Below are 18,193 nucleotides of genomic sequence, written 5' to 3'. Positions count from 1 at the left end.
ACTGAGTCGGGCGCAGCTGGCTCTTCTCCCAGTTGATGATCCATCCCAGGGAGCTCAAAAGAGCAACTACCCGGGCCACAGCTTTGCCGCACTCTGCATAAGAGGGGGCTCGGATCAACCAGTCGTCCAGATAAGGATGGACTTGTACCCCTTCCTTTCGTAGGAAGGCCGCGATGACCACCATTACTTTGGAAAAGGTCCGCGAAGCAGTAGCCAACCCGAATGGGAGGGCTCTGAACTGGAAGTGTCGTCCCAGGACTGCAAAACGCAGAAAGCGTTGATGAGGAGGCCAGATGGGAATATGCAGGTACGCTTCCTTGATGTCCAAGGAAGCCAAGAACTCTCCTGCCTTCACTGCCGCTATAACAGAGCGGAGAGTCTCCATGCGAAAGTGCCGCACTTTCAAGGCCCGATTGACCCCTTTGAGGTCGAGAATAGGCCGGACAGAACCTCCTTTCTTTGGTACCACAAAGTAAATGGAGTAACGTCCCTTGCCAAGCTGACTTTCTGGCACAGGAACGACCGCACCCAGGCGGATCAGATTGTCCAAGATCTGCTGCACTGCCACAGCTTTGACCGGAGACTTGCAGGGAGAGAGTACAAACCCGTCTTTTAAGGGTCGGCAGAACTCTAGCTTGTAGCCGTCTCTGATGACTTCCAGCACCCACGCGTCTGAAGTTATTGTGGTCCACTCGCCCAGAAACGAGGACAGCCGTCCTCCAATCTGCACTGGGGCGTGGACCAAGGCCCCGTCATTGGGTACGAGACCCTGGGGGAGGACCGGAGGAAGCACCTCCGGGATGGCGGTCTCTGCGAAAGGAATGCTGCTTGGGGAAGAAATTCCTCTTAAAGGAAGAGGGGGCAGAGGAACCCGACTTGCCCGGGCGGTACCGACGGGCTTCCTGAAACCGTCCTCTGGAGGTACCGGGACGAGTACTAGCCCGAGCCCTGACCTCTGGTAATTTCTTGCCCTTAGACGTGCCGAGATCGGTCACGATTTTGTCCAGCTCGACCCCAAAGAGCAGCTTGCCTTTAAAAGGCAATCTAGCCAGGCGGGATTTAGAGGCGTGGTCAGCAGACCAATGTTTCAGCCAAAGCCACCACCGCGCAGAGATTGTCTGAGCCATGCCTTTAGCTGAGGCCCTCAAGACATCATACAGCAAGTCTGCCAAATAGGCTAAGCCCGATTGCAGGGCCGGCCAATCAGCCCTCAAGGAATGATCCGAGGGGGAAGCCCGCTGCACCATAGTCGGGCACGCCCTGGCCACATAGGAGCCGCAAACTGAGGCCTGCAAACTTAAAGCAGCCGCCTCAAAGGACGACCTTAAGGCCGCCTCCAATCTTCTGTCTTGGGCGTCCTTTAGGGCCGTGCCACCTTCCACCGGCAACGCCGTTTTCTTAGTCACCGCAGTGATTAAAGAATCCACGGTAGGCCACAGATAGGCCTCACGTTCACTCACAGCCAAAGGATAGAGGCGGGACATAGCCCTAGCCACTTTAAGGCTCGCTTCCGGGACATCCCATTGAGCCGAAATCAAGGTGTGCATGGCATCATGCACGTGGAAGGTTCTAGGCGGGCGCTTCGTCCCCAGCATAATGGCAGAGTCAACAGGGGCTGAGGGAGAGACGTCCTCCGGAGAGGAAATCTTCAAAGTGTCCATGGCCTGTAACAACAGGTTGGGCAAATCCTCTGGGCTAAAAAGCCGCGCTGCAGAGGGGTCATCCGCTCCATCCGAGCGGGGATCCGTCTCCTCCAAGGAATCCGCAAAGGACCGTTGGGAGACCTCAGACACGCTGCCCTCATCTACATCGGAGGAGACAAAGTCCTCCAAGGCCTGGGAATCAACCCGAGGGCGTTTACCTCTGGGAACCTCAACCTCTTTACCAGACGAGGGAGCAGGGGCAGCGTTTTGCATGAGGAAAGCCTGATGCAGCAGCAAAACAAACTCGGGGGAGAAACCCCCCAGACTGTGCACTTCTGCAGCCTGGGCAACAGCCCTAGACGCACCCTCAACCGGCGCTCGCAAGAGCGGGGGAGAAATATGCTGCGCATACAAAATGGCGTCCGGCGCGACACTCCGCGAAGGAGCCGCGCGGGAAGAACGGCGCTTAACTTTAGCCGCTTTGTGCCGTCGCCCAAATTAAGGGCGTTCATGGCATTAATGTCTCCAACCTCAAGGGCGGCCCACGAAGAAGCCGTCCTAGCCGCGTGGCTGGCCAAGATGGCGGAGGCGAGGAGCGGGGGATGGGCGTTTATGGCGGGAAAAACCGCCACGCCGGAGGAAGGACCGGGACATTCATCGGTCACGAAACTGTCACCCAACAAGGGCGAATCAGGCTGTAAGACCCCCGCATCCCCTCTAGAAGCGCTCAAGCGATCCGGGGAGCGACCCTTTGCGCCCTCGCCCTCCGACGCCATATGCCACGAGGAGAAGAATCGGGGAACCCCCTGCCCGCTATAAAAAGGTAAAAATTACCTGCTGTCCGCTCCGAGCTGTAACGAACTGGTGTCCCAGTGAGTAGCTGCAATGAACGTTTAAATAAACGTCGAAATAAACGCCTTTAAGGACGTTTAAAATTTTTTTTTTTTTTTTTTAACGGAGCCAGCGGGAGGGGGGAGAAAAGGAGGGACCTGGCACCACCAGGTTTGCACTTGCTCAAAAGAGCCCTCAACCCCAGGCACTCAACAAACCTAAAAATTAGGCTTGGAGGCCTAGCCAGAGCTGCTGCTGTGTGTGACCACCACCTGCTGAGATAGAGAACATACTGAGGAGTTTCCGACAGGACATGACCACATATAGGGAGGCAAAAGTTTGCTCTCTATCTCCACCTGCTGGTAGATGGACACAACCCACCAGTCTATGGATTGATCAGCTTGATGATATGGAACGTCTATTAGTCTCTACTTTTGCCTTCTGTGAGCCGCATAAAAGTAACTTACAGCAATAACCTCGGTCTGAAAAAACAGCATCTGTTTCGTGATTGTTGTTTTCTCTTTGAATCTTATTTCTAGATCACCTTTCTTGACTCAATTTTATTTTATATCGACATATTTTTGCACCCTTTTAACATGACTGGCCCGTTAAAAATTATTCCTCCCAGTGGTCACTCTTTAGTTGTTCTGAATGTATTTATGTCTGCCACATATTAATATGCTTCCTACTACAAGGTTTGGATTCAGCTGCAAATCTGCTTTGAATAGATTCATATTATTCTTCCCTCGCTCTAAATTTTATCTGCCAACAGAATTATTAATGGGGAAAACAGTTATTCTTATTTAAAAATAAAAAATCCTATAGCACAATATTGCTGGGTTAAAGAGTAATTATACTCACCTAAATACAACTGGCGGTCGACCATTTTTATGCTTGACAAAGATGCCATCAAGGCATGCGCCAATACAGATATCACTTCCCTGGCTGTCCTAGAAGTAGCAACAGGAACAAAATTGCAAGGACAAAAAGGTCAAATAAATAAGCAAGAGAGCATGGTTCTGTAAAAGCTGTCTATTAACTATTAAGTCACTACTGTATTGTTTCTAATAATAGCCCACCTCTAATAGTGGCCCACCCCCCTGTTTCAGCATCGACAAACCCTGTAAATTTCGTCTTAAAAGTCACATTTAGATTCTTCCAATAGCAACCACCCTCCGGAATTTGCAATAATCAGTATTGCTCTCCTTAACCCTCCCACAATGACCAATCTCTCTTCTTACCTTTTCTCACCTTTCTACTTCACATCCACCTGTTCCACTCCACTCATTATTTTATATACCTCTATCATGTCTCCCCTCAGCCGTCTCTTCTCCAAGCTGAAAAGCCCTAGCCTCCTTAGTCTTTCTTCATAGGGAAGTCGTCCCATCCCCGCTATCATTTTAGTTGCCCTTCGCTGCACCTTTTCCAATGACCTTAGCATGCCTTTACATTGGGTTTTTCCCACATGCAGCAATAAAATGGGTGATTTTCTATTTTTCTTATTAATGGTCAGGTGCTAAGGTTGCTGTTAGCGCGCACACATTAAAAAAATCAGCACATGAGCAGTTCCCAACACCCATTTTGTAGGTGGTAAGGGCTCATGTGCTAATCAATTAGCATGCGGTAATGTACTACTACTAAAGCACTGCTCGGGTTACGCAGCGCTGTACAATTTAACAAAGAAGGACAGTCCCTGCTCAAAGGAGCTTACAATCTAAAGGACAAAAAGTGCAGTCAATCAAATTGGGGCAGACTAGATTTCTTAAATTTCCTAGATTTTCTAATGTAGCAGTACTAACTGCTTAGCGGAGAATGCCCACTCTCTGCCCCCAGACATGCCCCCTCCATGAAAAAAATTTTTTTTTAACATGCAGTCTGAGCGCGCAGATCAAGAAATTAGCATAGGACACCTAAGCGCATCCTGCAGTAAGCAATTTTAAGCTGCAGTTAAGTGTGCGCTAGTGCTTACCGCAGCTTCATAAAGGACCCCTCTGAATTTGACATGATCACACAATCAAATGAAAATAGCAAACAGCACGTAAACTTCCAGGTTTGAAAGATTGACTAAGGGATTACCAATGGCATAACAGTTAATTATCTTTACTAACACATGGGGTAACTGGATGCAACTATCCACTCACATCCCTGCTCCTCAGTCCAGTCAGAGCTAGACGTTCTGAGATGACAGATCTGTAACAGGGTTTATTCTATCCTAATAAGTCAATATTGCATGAAGTAGCAATAACATAGATAAGCAGATGGCAAATCCACTTATCTTTATGCCGGGATTTTAAGCAAGCCTACTCATTTATGTAGGGCCACTGAATATGCAATCTTAAACATAAATGTTAAGTTATCTAGATCTCTTTGAATATGAGTGTTCTGGAAGCAATTCTATAAAGTTGCACCTACAAGTAGGTGCCATTTATGCACAAAGATGCCATGAAATGTTAGGTGCCCATGTGCACAAGGCGCTACTCTAGAAGGTAGCGCCTAACTGCAAAGGTGGCGTACACGTGGGCAGAGCATGGATGTCTCTCCCAGTTACACACATAGTTAATAAAATACGCACATCACATGGCATTCTTAGGCATGCCAACTTATGCCTGCCATTGACATGGCATAAGAGGGTCGCCTACACACAAGCACGCCAACGCTGACCATACACTATTCATTCTATAGCGGCAAGATGCTGTTATAGAACTGGTGCTAAACGCACAGCATTGAGGGCGACTAGACTGAGGTATCAATTTATAGACTTGCCCTTCACATGTACATTTGGCTTCACTGTCCCCCATCAAACACTTCCTAGCCTGCCTCTTCCCAAACACAACATTTAGCCAAAACACCAGCAGAATTTAAGCATCGGTCAACCCCAAATACTGAAAAAAAGTATTTATGCAATGTACTCCAAAATAAACTGCATAAAATCCTTTTGAATATATTAGCCCTTAAGTTAACATTTTGCTGCATATGCTATTTAAGAATCAATGTAAGGTTTACCTTGGCAGGGTAGCTCTCTTCTCCGTAACCATCCATTCTCTCAACCTTCTGCATGTATAACATTTCCGCTTCTGGAGGTGTGAGGCCTCTTCAAATGAACAGAATATTTATTTTCATTATTTATTTATTTGGATTTATTTACTGCCTTTCTGAAGGAATTCACTCAAGGCGGTGTACAGTAAGAATAGATCAAACATGATCAATAGGCAATTACAGCAGTAAAAATATTCAAATAATACAAAATATGACAACTGTACATCGGCTTGAGTGAATTCCTTGAAAAAGGCGGTAAATAAATCCTAATAATAATAGTAAACTACTTACAATGTCAACACAATACATAATAGAACATTTTAATTGCTAGTGAAGCAAAGATGGAACATACAGATAGGTAAAAGAGTAAGAGGAGAAAGTAAGGAAATTAATTTAAAGAAAGTTGCATATTAACATAGTAATGCAGGTTTTTTTTTTTTTAAATCACAAAATACATCATAAACATGCAAGAAAATATCTCCTGACTAAAAAGAGATCTGAACTTTACCCTGACTAAATAAACAATGGGAATGTCTATGGCTAATCATAATTAAGTCGCTTCATTCTGCTACAATCAATGTTCTTTACTAAGCACAGAGCATTATGGACCCCATACATCAATCTACCAATAAGAAAGGTGACAAGAACAGCAAGAACCTACCTAACCCTTCACTACCCCCAATTGCAAAGGTATAAAATACAAATCTTCACATGCCACCAGCCTCTCGTTTATAGGCAGACAACTTTGGAACTCACGACCCAAAGACCTGAAACTCACAGAAACCTACCTACAATTCAGAAAAAAATCTGAACACACATCTTTTCAAGACGTTTTTCCCCCCTGATCTACCTAATCCCACACCACACAAAAAGTTCAGAAATGGAAAACAATAATATTAACCTCTCTCACAATATGCTAATATGTCAACCTATGCGTTTATTGTACTTCTGTATTATGTACTAGACTTCTACAAATCTAAATTTTGTAATCGCTTTTTTAGCAATATGTAATCCACACTGAACCTGCCATACGGTTGGAAAATGTGGGATACAAATGCAATAGTGGTTAGGGTGGTGGACTTTGGTCCTGGGGAACTGAGGAATTGAGTTCGATTCCCACTTCAGGCACAGGCAGCTCCTTGTGACTCTGGGCAAGTCACTTAACCCTCCATTGCCCCATGTAAGCCGCATTGAGCCTGCCATGAGTGGGAAAGCGCAGGGTACAAATGTAACAAAAATAAAATAGATAATATTGGAGATTCTACATGGAATGTTGCTACTATTGGAGATTCTACATGGAACGTTGCTATTCCACTAGCAACATTCCATGTAGAAGGCTGCGCAGGCTTCTGTTTCTGTGAGTCTGACGTCCTGCACATACGTGCAGGACGTCAGACTCACAGAAGCAGAAACCTGCGCGGCCACATTGGTGATCTGCAAGGGCCGACTTCTCTAGTGGAATAGCAACATTCCATGTAGAATCTCAAATAGTAGCAACAGTGGAGGAGTGGCCTAGTGGTTAGGGTGGTGGACTTTGGTCCTGGGGAACTGAGGAATTGAGTTTGATTCCCACTTCAGGCACAGGCAGCTCCTTGTGACTCTGGGCAAGTCACTTAACCCTCCATTGCCCCATGTAAGCCGCATTGAGCCTGCCATGAGTGGGAAAGCGCAGGGTACAAATGTAACAAAAATAAAATAGATAATATTGGAGATTCTACATGGAATGTTGCTACTATTGGAGATTCTACATGGAACGTTGCTATTCCACTAGCAACATTCCATGTAGAAGGCTGCGCAGGCTTCTGTTTCTGTGAGTCTGACGTCCTGCACAGACTCACAGAAGCAGAAACCTGCGCGGCCACATTGGTGATCTGCAAGGGCCGACTTCTCTAGTGGAATAGCAACATTCCACGTAGAATCTCAAATAGTAGCAACAGTGGAGGAGTGGCCTAGTGGTTAGGGTGGTGGACTTTGGTCTTGGGGAACTGAGGAACTGAGTTCGATTCCCACCTCAGGCACAGGCAGCTCCTTGTGACTCTGGGCAAGTCACTTAACCCTCCATTGCCCCATGTAAGCCGCATTGAGCCTGCCATGAGTGGGAAAGCGCGGTGTACAAATGTAACAAAAATAAAATAGATAATATTGGAGATTCTACATGGAATGTTGCTACTATTGGAGATTCTACATGGAATGTTGCTATTCCACTAGCAACATTCCATGTAGAAGGCTGCGCAGGCTTCTGCTTCTGTGAGTCTGACATCCTGCACGTACGTGCAGGACGTCAGACTCACAGAAGCAGAAGCCTGCGCGGCCACATTGGTGATCTGCAAGGGCCGACTTCTACATGGAATGTTGCTAGTGGAATAGCAACATTCCATGTAGAATCTCAAATAGTAGCAACAGTGGAGGAGTGGCCTAGTGGTTAGGGTGGTGGACTTTGGTCCTGAGGAACTGAAGACCTGAGTTCGATTCCCACTTCAGGCACAGGCAGCTCCTTGTGACTCTGGGCAAGTCACTTAACCCTCCATTGCCCCATGTAAGCCGCATTGAGCCTGCCATGAGTGGGAAAAACGCGGGGTACAAATGTTAAAAAAAAAAAAAAAAATACATACCTACTCTCAAAAAATTCTAGCCCTCGGAAGCCGGCACATGCTGGTCATGTAGTAATGCAGTGGGCAACACTCTCCCATCTTCTTTACTATTGCCCACAACTTCACACTTTTTGGCAACAAGTATGGTACACCATTTCCTCACTTTTGCAAATCACTGAGAGCCTTACATACAATATCATACTTCTGGGAAATCTCTGCTTAAAAGACTCACTCCCTGATTTTCAAGCTTCTTTATTAAGGATTATGATTGTTGCGGCCCATAGAGCAATACAGTTACCCTGGAAAAATTTAACATTACTGAGTCACACTGAGTGGTGGAATTCTCTATGCTGGATTGCCAAATACAAAAAATACTTGGCAGGAAAGAACAGACACATGAAAACATTTGAAAAGACCTGGAAATTGTTATCTGATTATTCTATACTATGTTTAGAGATTTGTTATTTTTCTTCTTTTTATATTTTTCTTTTTTTTTCTTTTTGAAAACAAATAAAACAGTTGAACTAAAAAAAAAAAAAAGTTTTACTATCTAAATTAATTTTTTTAACATCCTCCATTATGAGATCCATGAAACAAAGAAACTAAACCTAAATTTTTTTTTAAATTTATTATTTTTGTTACATTTGTACCCCGCGCTTTCCCACTCATGGCAGGCTCAATGCGGCTTACATGGGGCAATGGAGGGTTAAGTGACTTGCCCAGAGTCACAAGGAGCTGCCTGTGCCTGAAGTGGGAATCAAACTCAGTTCCTCAGTTCCCCAGGACCAAAGTCCACCACCCTAACCACTAGGCCACTCCTCCACTGTTGCTACTATTTGAGATTCTACATGGAATGTTGCTATTCCACTAGCAACATTCCATGTAGAAGTGGGCCCTTGCAGATCACCAATGTGGCCGCGCAGGCTTCTGCTTCTGTGAGTCTGACGTACGTGCAGGAAGTCAGACTCACAGAAACAGAAGCCTGTGCAGCCTTCTACATGGAATGTTGCTAGTGCAATAGCAACATTCCATGTAGAATGTCCAATAGTAGCAACATTCCAATTTAGAATCTCCAATAGCACCAACATTCCGTGTAGAATCTCCAATAGTATCTATTTTATTTTTGTTACATTTGTACCCCGCGCTTTCCTACTCATGGCAGGCTCAATGCAGCTTACATGGGGCAATGGAGGGTTAGGTGACTTGCCCAGAGTCACAAGGAGCTGCCTGTGCCTGAGGTGGGAATTGAACTCAGTTCCTCAGGACCAAAGTCCACCAACCTAACCACTAGGCCACTCCTCTACTAGCAACATTCCATGGAGAAGTCAGCCCTTGCAGATCACCAATGTGGCCGCGCAGGCTTCTGCTTCTGTGAGTCTGACGTCCTGCACGTACGTGCAGGACATCAGACTCACAGAAAAAGAAGCCTGTGCAGCCTTCTACATGGAATGTTGCTAGTGCAATAGCAACATTCCATGTAGAATGTCCAATAGTAGCAACATTCCATGTAGAATCTCCAATAGCAGCAACATTCCGTGTAGAATCTCCAATAGTATCTATTTTATTTTTGTTACATTTGTACCCCGCGCTTTCCTACTCATGGCAGGCTCAATGCGGCTTACATGGGGCAATGGAGGGTTAAGTGACTTGCCCAGAGTCACAAGGAGCTGCCTGTGCCTGAAGTAGGAATCGAACTCAGTTCCTCAGTTCCCCAGGACCAAAGTCCACCACCCTAACCACTAGGCCACTCCTCCACTGTTGCTACTATTTGAGATTCTACATGGAATGTTGCTATTCCACTAGCAACATTCCATCTAGAAGTCGGCCCTTGCAGATCACCAATGTGGCCGCGCAGGCTTCTGCTTCTGTGAGTCTAACGTCCTGCACGTGAAATAGCAACATTCCATGTAGAATCTCCAATAGTATCTATTTTATTTTTGTTACATTTGTACCCTGCGCTTTCCCACTCATGGCAGGCTCAATGCGGCTTACATGGGGCAATGGAGGGTTAAGTGACTTGCCCAGAGTCACAAGGAGCTGCCTGTGCCTGAAGTGGGAATTGAACTCAGTTCCCCAGGACCAAAGTCCACCACCCTAACCACTAGGCCACTCCTTTAACATTCTCCATTATGTAATCCATGAAACAAAGAAACTACACCTAAATAACTATTTCCTCAGGTGGTTCGGTCATATTTTTAATGTAACCAAATTCTCAGTTCCACAAACATCTGAAGCTGCATCCAATAAACATCACGATGATAGCTTTATTGCTCAACTGTGTTTGATTTTCAACAGAGGCAATTCTTATTTGTATCAGGGGGAGGAATTTTCAGTCTCCCCAGGCAGCACGCAGATCCACCAGCACACACACTGCAGGAACAACAGTACCTATGGACATGGCCCTTGCTTTACAGCACATGCAAAGTGCGCCCTAGAAAGTACAGCAGTGATGTCAAACGCTTTGGAAGCTGTCCTCCGGTGGCAGCATAACACGGATTTTTACAAGTTAGAGCTCAGCTTAACTGATTTAAGAAACTGTAGAATGAAGACATTATGGAACAGAGGAAAACCAGCACCAAGTGACATCTTTAAACAGATCACGGGTATTTTTTTTTATTTATGACATTTGTAACCCACATTATCCCGGCAACCTGAGTTCAATGTGGCTAACAATACTGTTAAACAAGACCAAAGTAGACCAAAGCGAATATATAACTATATCATGCAAACATTACAGAGAATAAAGACACTACATTGCCTGGATCAAACAGCGACAGATTGGCCTAAATAGGAAAATCAGGAACCGCTTCCAGAAATCTGTTAAAGAGGAAGGTCTTGAGCGTTTTTCGAAAAGTCATGCAATCCCACTGAGATCTATATTCAAAAATCTACATTCCCCGGCTAACAAGCTTAGTGGTGATTATATGGGAACAATAGTAATTGGGAAGCAAAGCCAGTGCCAGACAGGCTACTACAGTCTATGCCCTGATAGATTTGGATGGGCTGGAGTGGGGCTTCGATGACAACTTCAGAAGTTGGGGGACAAGGCCAGTGCTGGGCAGACTTCTACGGTCTGTGCCCTGAAAATGGCAAGGACAAATCAAGATCACGTATACATATGTAGCTATCACATCATACCTTATGCTATGGAGTTTATGTTGTTGGGCAGCTGGATGGACCGTACAGGTCTTTATCTGCCATCATCTACTATGTTACTATGGGGCTCATTTTCAAAGCACTTATACTTACAAAGTTTGCAAGTCTAAGTGTTTTGAAAATACACTTCTATGTAGGTTACTAATGGCATGGACAAAGTTTGTCCAGTCAAAAAGAATGGCACTGAGAGAGTCCAAGTTCCCAAACCACTGTTTCACTGACTAGCCAGCCAAAGTTGACTGGTAACCCGGGCTGGTTGTGGAAGCAGTAGTCCTAAAAGGTAACTTGTCCTGTTAACTTTAGACTTCCACACATCAATGCACCCATGTTTCTCAATTTAAAGAGAGTCTCTGATCTAGCTGGCCCAGCCTTTACATAACTTTAGAACTCACCTTAACTTTTGGTGTAATAAAGCCACTTTCTGTGTCGCTTCTTCCAGGATTTTTTCATCTTGCATCCATCCCTTAACAAAGTAGAAAGTAATTAAAAAAATATTCTTCCACTACATAATTTGGAACTTGTATGGGGGAAAACCTACCTGTAGGAGTCTAGTAACTCTGAGGACATGATTTCCCTGCATAAGTTACAACTATGCTGCATTTTCACAGAAAATTATCTGGACAGATCTTAAGTCCAGATCAAAAATGCGTCAACCTAAAGTACCTGTGTAGTCAGCTTGTGCAAGTATCTGAAAACTTCCCCACCTCAAAAATCTTAACACCAGGGCTGTCATGGGGGCTGTGAAAGCCATGTGGCTGCACAGGGTATATGGGAGACGGGCGTGAAAATTGATCCCTGTCCACCATCTCCTCTGCGGTGACAACAAAGTAGACAGGGCAGGACACTAGGAGAGCATACCACGAAGGGCATGATCCAGCTCAGGATGCTCAGATGTTTTCACAAATTAAAGAAATGAGAATATTACGTGATTTTCTCTCGGTTGACAGAAATAATACATTTAAATAAAGTTTCATAGCACCTCTGCATAACATACTGCAGATTTAAACTTGGATGCACTTTTGATTTATTTTATTTATTTGTTACATTTGTATCCCACATTTTCCCACCTATTTGCAGGCTCAATAGTACATAGTACATAGTACCGGAAAGGCATTCGCCAACTCCGGTATGAACAAATAGAAAGTGATGTTGTGGTAGAATAAGGTTCGTGTGGAACAGACACATTAGGGAATCGTAGAGTGGAAGAGTTATGTTATGTCCATTACGTGCTTTGGTTTCCTTGTTTTGCAGGGTTCAGGCATTTAAGTTGGGTCGGTAGGGTATGCCTTTTTGAACACGTTAGTTTTTAGTGATTTCCAGTTTAGGTGGTCATACGTTTTCACAGCTTTTGGTACTCCATTCCAGAGTTGTGTGCTGATGTAGGAAAAGCTGGATGTATAGGTTGATTTGTATTTGAGTCCTTTGCAGCTTGGGTGGTGGAGATTTTGATATGTTCGTGTTGATTCGGATGTGTTTCTGGTTGGTAGGTCTATGAGGTCTGTCATGTATGCCGGGCCTTTGCCGTACATAATTTTATGAACCAGGGTGCAGATTTTGAAAGCAATACGTTCTTTGATTGGGAGCCAGTGTAGTTTTTCTCGGAGGGGGTTGGCGCTATCGAATTGCATTTTTCCGAATACAAGCCTGGCTGCCGTGTTTTGAGCGGTCTGAAGTTTCCTTATGATTTGTTCTTTGCATCCCGCATAAATTCCATTGCAGTAGCACCATTTTAAGGTAAAATGTGTAAAACAAACCCACATTTTCTAGGAAGCAGCATAAGGAAGTAAATCTAACACCTTTATTTACCCTTGATATAAAAAAAAAATATCAAACACTGGTGTACTTACAAGTGCACTATACACAATGCAAATTCCTTTGAACAGTCAAGCCCTGCATGCTGCATGGTGTTTCATCTTATCAGACACTTTCAAACACAGGAATAAATACAATACTTGGTATATAGTTATTGATTAACTATAATTAAAGACCTTTTAATGCTACAGTTTATGATTATCAAAAATGTTTCCAGCTAACAAAGAACCTCTGTGACAGTTATGCAACATCATTTTATTCCCAAGAAGTGCTAAAATATAAGAGTTCACCTGGGAAAACATGGAGAGGCCTGAGACTTAGACCAAGCAACAAGACATTCACATGGGTGCCTGCAGCTGTTTTCCCCAGTGTGGGGAGCCTTAAGGGAAGAAGTGCCTGGTGGAAAAAGATACCACAGGTGGGAGGAATAAGAGCAGATAAGGCTCTTTTGTAGCAAGACGCTGCCACTGCTCAAAAGAACCTTGATCTAGGATTGACCAGAGATCAATGATTTTACTTGGATTTGCCTTACAGCCTCTATACGTATTGGAACTGTACATATTAGACGGTTTTCATGGAAATGTTCAAGTCAGGCTCCCGGTGCAAGTTTCTCTCTCATTTGTACAAAGAAGTGACACAGCTGCTACGACCTCGGTGTCCTGGGGTGGAGAGGAAATGGGAAGAGTGGTTGGGATCTCAGTTGGGAGCAAATGAATGGGAGAGGGCCTATATATACACGCACATGCGTGTACACGCATCATCCAATACAAATCCAGACACTACATAGGACTTAATGCACCCTGGTTCAGAGTGGGAAGGCAGATAGTAAAGCCTGCAACATATGTTAGAGACAATGTGGGTTTACAGGGTCCTTTGAGCATTTATGGTGGGCGTGTCCGGTGGTATACAACGTTTGGCAGATAGTTTGGAATAAAACCAATCAGTGGACAGGGGAGCACTGAGCTAGGGCTAGAACGGATTGGGGGGGGGGTTAAGGAAGGAGGTGGAGGGCAGAGGGGAGGGGGCAAGTATCAGATTACTAGCAGTTGAGCCCGTAAAAACGGGCTGGTATTGGGGTTTTCCTTCCTTCCTTCCCCCTCCCTCCCTCCCCGCGAGGTCGCCACCGCTACCGTCCCCACCCCCTCCCGGAGTTGCCGCCATCCCTCCACCCGGCCCGGGCCCTCTCTCTCTCCGCTACTAAACTTACACATCCATTCGCCGGAACGCAGCACGCACATCAGCTGAGCTGCCGTCGGCCCTTCCTTCTCTGCCTGTGTCCCGCCCTCCTGTGACGTAACGTCAGCCAGGGCGGGACACAGGCAGGGAAGGAAGGCCGACGGCAGCTCAGCTGATGTGCGTGCTGCGTTCCGGCGAATGGATGTGTAAGTTTAGTAGCGGAGAGAGGGCCCGGGCCGGGTGTGGGTGTGTGTGTGTGGGGGGGGGGGGGGGTAACGGTAGCGGTGACCTCGGGTGGGCGGGTGCGGTATCAACCTCGGCGGCGCAGTTTCCCTCTCTGTCCCGCCCTCGTCATCACGTATTGACGCGGGGGCGGGACAGAGAGGGAAGTCTCTACTGCGCATTTGCGAGTGAGTCGGTCACTCGCCGTTTATATGTTTGATGTTGTGGGAATAGTGGGAGAATTTCAATTGAGTGTATTGGATATTCTGTTTCAGTATGACTGTTTGACCACCTGGTACCTGGTGTTTGAGTTCTGGGTTCTGTTACTGTTTGTTCATAATTTGTATTTCTGAACTAGTTTTTTTTTTTTTGAGTTGTTGTTCAGTAAAAGGAACGTTGAAGTTACTCGCCAAGACTGTTGGTCATTTTTCCTGAGAGTAATCTTTTGATTATTCCAGGGGGAACGAGCCCTTCGGCCTACTGGGATTTGGCCTGGCCCCAGCCTGCGCCCAGCTCAACTGAAATACAAATCTGTTTTGTGGACCCTAGTCCCAGGGAGTTAGCTAGCGACCCTGACCTAGGAGTAAACCAGGGTTACATATGTCTATTCGCTTTGCCACTTAGCATCTATCCTTTCACTTGGGCATTACTGTGAGAGGATTGTGTTGATAGCGGAGAGAGATGACTTCAGGACTTGGGGCAGCAGTAGGTATGTTAGATCACAGAATTTTATCCATACTTGTGGGTCTCTCGTTATGTGCACTCTACAGGGTGTGATCACTTTGAGGGTGCTTTGGCCGAGGAGTCAAAAGATGTAATTTTGGTGGAGAGGCCTACTGGCCTTTTGATTACTTCTCTGCAGGTAGCCGTCCAAAGCCTTGAAAAGTATGACACCTGGGAGAAGTTTGTAGACAGGTGGAGAATAGGTATTGTACCCTGGACCAGCCAGTTAAGAGTTTTACAAAACTAAACCAATTAACTGTTAATACTTATTTATTTATAAAATTTATACCCCAAATCACATCCATAATAATTTTCACATAAAAACACAAAATATGGGGCTACAGAAAATGCAAAACAAAATAATGTGGAGAGCATACATGTTTAAAATAGCTCAAACTTATATCTGCTCAAAGTGTGGGAGACAAGTGAGAATTTTGGCTCTTTTTTGGGGGAGATGCAAAAATATTGGGCTTGAACTGAATATTTTTTTGGGGGGGGAGGAGGAGAGGTGTGTTATTGATGGAGAGGTGCAAGTGAAAGAAATGAAGTTCGTTATTACCTCAGAGTTAAAAGTTCAGGGGAAACATTCCTGGAAGCTTTTCTGATTGCACAGAGTGATTTTGTGCAGGACTATCTGACTTTCTGGCAATTTAGAAGTCATTGCAAACCTGACGGCTGGCATGTAAGGCCAAGAACCGTAAAAGACTTTTCGGCAGTATGGGACAATTCCATTCAATCTTTGCTGAATCACTTCAGGCATTATATCCTCAATTGCCTCTGAGTCCAGAGCAGGGTGGAAGGGAAGCAGACTAGGCTGGTCAATTTGTTCTGTACTTTTGGATATTTGATTCAGTCCTGGGGGAAGGGTTTGAGGAGGGAGAAGAAAACATGTAAAATATCTATTGTTTCAGAATGCTGTACTATCTGTGGCCATTGTAATACACATATACTGTGCTATGTGTCTGCAAATATATTTTAGAGTTAAATCAACAACTGGCAGTATGGAGCTGGGGAGAGCAGACATGGTTCGACATCATCCAGTCAAATTACCTCCTGTGTGGCAGGACTAATCCTGCTCATCCATGAGGAAAAGATGTAAAGCTTATTATGACCAGTTCATCTGCTTGTAAAACTCTTATTCTACATGTCAGCCTATGATGTCTGCAGGGAGCTCCAATAAAGATGCAAAAGAGAAGCATCCTCATTTAACCCAAAGGGTAATGATGTGGGGGGGGGGGGGGATAAATTACATAGAAACACAGACTATGATGGCTGATAAGGACCTTAAGGCCATTATTCTTTTCTTATTCTGTTTCTATGCTATTATGGAGTTATTTCCTATTTCTACTTATTGTTAACTGCCTTGTTGGCTCGTCTAGAAAGGCAGTATATCAAATTAATAAGTATGAACATTTTTGGGCTCATTTTCAAAAGAAAAGGACGCCCATTTTTCGACATAAATCAGAAGATGGACGTCCTTCTCACAAAAACGTCCAAATCGGTATAATCGAAAGCCGATTTTAGACGTCCCCAACTGCATTCTCAGTGCAGTGCCGTACCCAGTTGGTCTCTGTCTTGTTCTTCACTTCTTTGTAACTAAATCAACTCTGTGTTTTATCCTAGACCTTCAAAGCTGAGCGAGCTGTGAAACTTGAAACACTAACATTTATTCATCATTCCTGATATACCACATGAAAGCCAGTAATGGATACTAGGGAAAAAAAAAGGATAGGGAAGTAACTCAGGATAGAAAACAGAGTTCAACTTAGGGATAATGCAGTGCTCAGGTCAAACATGGACCAAAGGAGGCAATGAAGAGATGAGATTTGAGTAGTGATTTGAAGGCTGAGAGAGACGTTTGGGACCCCAGGTGGAGGGGAGGGAATTCCAGAGGCTGGGACCATGGTAGGTAAAGGCAGTTTCACGTGAAATATTAAGTCTGATGGATGTGTGGTAGGGGACATACAGCAGGTAACCAGTGGAAGAGCAGAGGGTACGCAATGGGTTATAGGGGATCAGCAGACTGTTAACGTAGGCTGTAGCAGTGGGATGGGAGAGGAAGGAGAAGCCTGAATTTAATATGGGTGAAAATGGGAAGCCAGTACTCTGATGTGGTCAAAGCAATGTGAACGATGAAGAAGTTTGACAGCAGAAGATTGGATGAGCTGAAGTCTTCTCAGGAAGTATAAGGAGAGACCAGTATAGACAGAGTTGCAGTAGTCAAATCATGAGATGGCCACTGCAAGCAGAAGAGTGTGGATAAGGGGAAGGAGAAAGAAGGGGGACACTATGCAAGGCAAAGGGGGAGGACAACAGCATCCATCTGTGACTTAAAATTGAGTTTTGAATCAAAGATAACACTTACTCGAGCATTAAAAAGAACCATAGTGATTTTATGTTTCTCACATTATTTCTGCTACTTTGAGATTATAGTCTATGTTCAGTCATTAATTCTTTTAGAGTGCAGCATTTCTATGTGGAATTAAACTTTTAGGCCGCAGCACATGGAAAGCAATGCATGATTCCCCCCCCCCCCCCCCCCCAAAAAAAAAAAGGGGAATTGGTATGAAGGGCCCAATCAACCAATCCCTACACAGAGAAAGAAAGTTCTTTCATCTTAACAGGCTAAGAGCAGACTGTCCATATCTTACTGATATCTTCAATACAAGAAGAGATGGTCTCCTCTTATCTGGAGAGACAGAGAAGTACAATACTCAGATACCATTTGGTCATGGTCAAGACTACTACTACTACTACTACTTGACATTTCTAAAGCGCTACTAGGGTTACGCAGCGCTGTACAATTTAACATAGAAGGACAGTCCCTGCTCAAAGGAGCTTACAATCTAAAGGACAAATGTACAGTCAGTCAAATAGGGGCAGTCTAGATTTCCTGAAAGGTATAAAGGTTAGGTGCCGAAAGCAACATTGAAGAGGTGGGCTTTGAGCAAAGATTTGAAGATGGATAGGGAGGGGGCTTGGCGTAAGGGCTCAGGAAGTTGA

General features: G+C 44.9%; 1 protein-coding gene across 1 annotated transcript in view; it reads right to left on the bottom strand.

Moving 5' to 3' along the window:
* The window catches only part of PTPN21 (protein tyrosine phosphatase non-receptor type 21), a 145,174-nt gene that overhangs the window by 72,568 nt on the left and 54,413 nt on the right, over positions 1-18,193 (bottom strand). The window contains exons 7-9 of the mRNA XM_030213742.1: positions 11,650-11,720; positions 5,478-5,565; positions 3,336-3,424 (exon numbers count right to left, since the gene is read on the bottom strand). Of these exons, the coding sequence (XP_030069602.1) occupies positions 3,336-3,424; positions 5,478-5,565; positions 11,650-11,720 (248 nt within the window). The remainder of the gene's footprint in view (positions 1-3,335; positions 3,425-5,477; positions 5,566-11,649; positions 11,721-18,193) is intronic.

Source organism: Microcaecilia unicolor, chromosome 9, assembly GCF_901765095.1.
Source record: "Microcaecilia unicolor chromosome 9, aMicUni1.1, whole genome shotgun sequence".
In the NCBI taxonomy this organism is placed as follows: domain Eukaryota; kingdom Metazoa; phylum Chordata; class Amphibia; order Gymnophiona; family Siphonopidae; genus Microcaecilia; species Microcaecilia unicolor.
The sequence above is the reverse complement of the archived record's forward strand: the minus strand, read 5'-3'. Positions and strand labels throughout refer to the sequence as shown.